A 5,204-nucleotide genomic window follows, 5' to 3' on the forward strand; every position below is an offset into this window, starting at 1 on the left:
AGAGGCTATAACCAATGTTTCCACTTAAAGTTAATTATTTATTTTACAATTTATAATGTGGAAGTTAAAATAGTATTAATTAATATTTTATTTAACTAGTGTCAATCCCATCAACACTATATCTTAATAATTATTTAAATTTATATTATTTAAGATTATTTAGTCCTTAAATTTGATGAATATTTAAATTTTTTTATATATAATATCACTTAAGTCGATGCTATTAGTGGTAATTGTTCTTAAAATCAACTCGTGCTCAAACTCAATGTCTAGCATTGACTATTTTTTTTATTTGCATCAATCTTGTACTAATACTAAAATTACTTTTTTTTTATATAAATTAAAATAAAAGTATAATTTTTATGTTATTAATAAAATAAGGAAAAAAAATATTTATTGTGATAACGTTTTTTAGGTTATCTTTGTACTATAATGTTCCTAGTCTAACAAGTTTTAACACATAATAAAGGATGAGTACGAATTTATACTATATATAATCTATTATGTGTTAATATCATTTAAAGAATACATGCAAAGATCACTAACAAAATATATATATATATATATATATATATATATATATATTTAGTGGAGGTTTTTCAACAAAGGTTAGTATAACTCCATAATTGGGTTTAATTACTAGAGATTTTAAATTCTAAAGATTTATTTTAAATCTCACTAAAATAATCTATATTTATTTTAAATTTTCTTTTTTCTTTTTTTTATCACTTTCCTCTTCTCTTTCACTTAATTTCTAATTCTTTAGTTTCCCTCCTCACTTCCCTCTCCCTCCGATCCTTCCATGTCGTAATCATACAGTCTATGGTAAGGATTGTTATACGGGAAACCTGAAGGGAAAAGTACATTATTTTAAATTTTTTTATCAATAATAAAAAATAAATAAATAAATAGAGATCATTTCAGGGGTAGTCCAACCTTTATACCTAAATACTTAATACTAATCTCCTATTAGAACGTCTAGATGAATACTTCATTTAATATCATGTTAACTAATTAGGGTTGTTGATTCACTATAGGTTATCACGGGTCTTTTGTGCTTTTTGGTGGCAGAAGATATAAAAGAAATTTATCGCTGTGAATTTTTTTTATAAGGGTTAAGACATTTTTTAAATATTTTTATTTTTTTTTTCTTGATAAAAAACTATAATACGATAAATTTATTCAATAAGACAGTGGTACAAATAAGGAGGATGAAACATCCTCTAAAAATATATTAAAAAAGGAAAAATTAGAACCAAAGTATCAAATCATGTAGAAACACACAACAATCTTTCTTGAAACAACATGAACATAACACCACTAGACATTATAAAAAACTAATGAACATTTATACTCCTATAGTTTTTCTTTCACAATGAAGGCATACGATTTGGAAATAGTAACCAATCATATAAATTTGATCCTTAACAAAAAAAAACCGATGGGAACCATATAAATCCAAAAAGAATTTCCCAATCCGAAACTATATATAACAAGATTCATCCAATGTATCATATGAAACAATGAAACTAGTAACCGTGTAGAACTGTTAATATATTTAATTTTCTATTTTTTATTATTATTGGGCTTTGTTTGTTTGACCCAACTTTCCTTTTTCTGTTTCAGCTAGATCTTAATCTTTTTCTTATATATACACCATGTATTTTACTCTCTAATAGACAAGTGAATAAAAGTTTCTTTTATATTTATTTTTCTCTACAATTAGGGTTCATCAAAACCCCTCTTTCTTCATTACGATTACGTGCGATTACGTACGCTACACTAAAGCATCACATCAGACAAGAAATATTCATCTTCATTTACTGTAATAAGAATCATAAACAATTTCGTAAAAATGATAATCCATTATTTACTTAAAACAACAACATAATGAACTATGGACAAAGTATAATCAATTATCAGTAAAAAAGGTGATGATTGATTATGTGCCAAGTATATGTGAATCATAATCGATTATCAATTCAAAAAATTCACAAAATCAATTAAATTCCAAGTATAATTCATTATAAACTAAAAAAACTCATATAATCGATTATGTGCTTCTCATACACACAAATCCAAACACGAAACACACCTTCAAATTCATCTTAATCTACATTTAACGGGTATGGAACCTTTTTCACAATGCATCGTGTAGAATAACAGATAATCGATGAAGAAATTGTTTGCATTAAATACAGTACCTAAGAACACGGTACTATATTCATAATAGTTTTAATAAAAATAAGAATAATTAATTAATAAGTTTTTAATAAATTTAAATTAGTTTACATCAATTATTTAATATGTATCTTGCGGCCTTGCAATAAAAAGAGAGCAATTATTTAGCTTCTTTGAAGCAAAATTATTTCGGTCAATTATGATTGCATTGGGACAAAAAGGAACCCCAACACAAAATCACTTTCACGGGGAACTATTTACTAATGTAGATAAACTATGATATTTATTGAGAAGAACTTTTGGCGTTAGAATTTGGATAGAACTGTTTTCACATCTCATTTTCATCAAAATTTGAAATAAATAGTTATTCGTCAATATCTTGAAAAGACATATAAAATATCAATATCTTCCAAAAGAATGAAGTAATTGTTCACGCAGAGTACGTAGTGAACATGTGCAATTTGGATGTTTGAGATTTCATACAAACACAGTATGATGAGCAATGCTACATAGGATGCAGGAGGCAATGGCGTGCTGGTTTTGAGGCCTTCACCACTGTTAATTCAACCTTCTGCTGCTGCTCCTTAAGCAACTCCATTATTATTTATGGGGCTAAGCTTTTTGTTATGCAGGTCCATTATTTTTCTGGGTTTCTAAGCGTATTGGGATCTCTTTATTAGTTTAAGAATGTGAGTTATGTGTTACTTTACAAAATATGCTATGAACTGACAACAGAAAATATCACAACATTTTCATTTCTTAAGTAAGTATGAGTAGGATGAAACACTTTCATTTTATTTATAGCAATAGATGCATCATGCATGCATGACTATGCATGACCACTTTTCACAGGCATACACATTACTTGGAGATTGCTCTAGGCATGGCCAAGAAGCCTTTAAGTTGATCAGAATCAGAGTTAAAGCACCAACCATAATCCATATAGTGATTGGGATAAGGAGCACAGAAGTTTCCACTTCCTTTCTTCATGCATTCTTCATCTGACTGACATATGTTGGGATGTTCATCTATCATCTTTGCCACTGATGATGAAAGATGAACTGGATAAATGCAGAAACCAGCAACTAGTGCAACAGGGACACAACGACAGTCACGTGACCCGCATGGTGGCATCTCAAACGGTGAACAAGCACCTGAACAGTCTGCAGCTTCTATGTTCTTCATCGAAAACATTACTAAAAATGAAATTTTAAAAGTCAGAAGAAATGAAGTATGTATAATAATTTTGTGTAGATCTCAAATATATAAACAGAAATGAAATGATGAAGAATGGGAAGTTACATACAGGAAGTTGCAAGGAAGAAGAGAACCAGAGGAGCAAGCCTAAGAAAAGCCATTATTTGATTTTGCAGTTGTTATTCTGAGTTTGTGGTGTGTTACTGTGCCTTCTTGCATGTAACAATTTATAGAAATTAGGCCACTGTTCTTGGCAGTAAAAAAAAATATTTGATACTATTTATAATAACATAATAATATTTTTAAATTAAAAATGAATAAAATATTAATTTATTTTTACTTTTTCTGAGTTTTAATATATCAGCACACACAAAATTATTTTAAGCAGCAATTATTTCAGAACCAATCACGGAAAATTTATTGGTACAATTTTGTTTCGTTTGTTATAAGAGTATCAATTTTTTGATAATCAAAGAAATGGATGTGTCAAAGAATCAGTTGCTGATGAGGTAGTAATTTTAAAAAAATTAAGATTTGAAAGGATAACTTTTGCTAGAAATAGATTCAAACTATTCTTTTATAAGCTCTAGTTTTAATTCAGGTTTATATTTTAGACAGGTGCTCATAAACACATTTAATAGATTCAAAAGCTAAAAAAAAAGGATATTTGCCATTCGATATATAAACATTTTAATGAAAAACTTATCATAATATTAGAAAACTAGAGCTTAATTATAAACACCCAACACAAAATTACGTGAGATTATATATTATGGGTGGTCCGATAAATAGCGGGTGGGATGATAGGCCCAACACAAACACTCGTTAGGTTTGAAAATGACTCTGATACCATATTACGAAGTGGACTTTAAGTCTAACTCAGTCCTATAAAACCGACTCAGGAGATTGATGTTTGCACCCACTTATATATAATCTCTAGTCGACGTGGATCTCCAACGATATTAACTCTAGTTTTAATATATAAGTTATATTATTATTATTATTATTATTATTATTATTATTATTGCAAAAGTACAATGTATACTTTAAGTCTTTAGCACTCTAAAATATTTTAAGGTAAACTTATTCTCTGATCAAACTTTTCAGAAAATTTGCAAATATTTAAAATTATATAAAAAATATATATTTTAAAATATTATATAAAAAATTATAAACATATTTATATTATGTTTATATATTTATTTTGATATTTCATATACTTGTAAAACAACTCTTAGTTCTATACAGCTGACCACTTTTGGTTTATTTTGATATATATTGCCTTCATTCATTATTGCTTTCTCTATAGATTTGATAGTTGCTCCTCCATAAAGTATATAAAAGACTATTCTACAATGTATATGGTAAAGAAGATCAAGAGTTATTCTACATTGTAAGGATTTTTTCACATGCAAGTATTACAACTCTTATCAGATAACGTTAAACCTATATGTGGTATAGCATAGAATCTGTTGATAAATGGTTGGCATTAAATACAGTACCTAAGAAAACTTTACTCTCTTCATAATAGTTTTAATAAAAAAAAAGAATGAAAAAAAGTTAGAAGTCATTTAAAAAAATATTTAAAAGCCATTTTTAGGAGAATGACTTCTTATTTTTTTTATCAAAATAAAATTTCTCAAATTAAAAACTTCCTGTCTATTTTTATGATTTTTTTTAAAATTGAATATTTCAACTTAATTTCAGTTTAAATAAAATACGTTCTCAGTACATTTTGGCGAATTCCATTTGAAAATAAATTAATTAGTAGATTTGTGGGTGTAATTAAAATCGAATATATATATATATATATATATATTATTAAT

General features: G+C 27.1%; 1 protein-coding gene across 1 annotated transcript; it reads right to left on the reverse strand.

Annotated features, from left to right (window-relative positions):
• Positions 1-2,945: 2,945 nt before the first annotated feature.
• Positions 2,946-3,623, reverse strand: LOC137824173 (albumin-1). The gene is made up of 2 exons (XM_068629658.2): positions 3,488-3,623; positions 2,946-3,377 (listed from the first exon to the last, which is right to left on the reverse strand). The coding sequence occupies exons 1-2, from the start codon at positions 3,537-3,539 to the stop codon at positions 3,043-3,045; spliced, it is 387 nt and encodes a 128-aa protein (XP_068485759.2). The 5' UTR covers positions 3,540-3,623; the 3' UTR covers positions 2,946-3,042.
• Positions 3,624-5,204: the final 1,581 nt, after the last annotated feature.

Source organism: Phaseolus vulgaris, chromosome 11 (assembly GCF_051622355.1).
Source record: "Phaseolus vulgaris cultivar YP4 chromosome 11, ASM5162235v1, whole genome shotgun sequence".
NCBI lineage: Eukaryota > Viridiplantae > Streptophyta > Magnoliopsida > Fabales > Fabaceae > Phaseolus > Phaseolus vulgaris.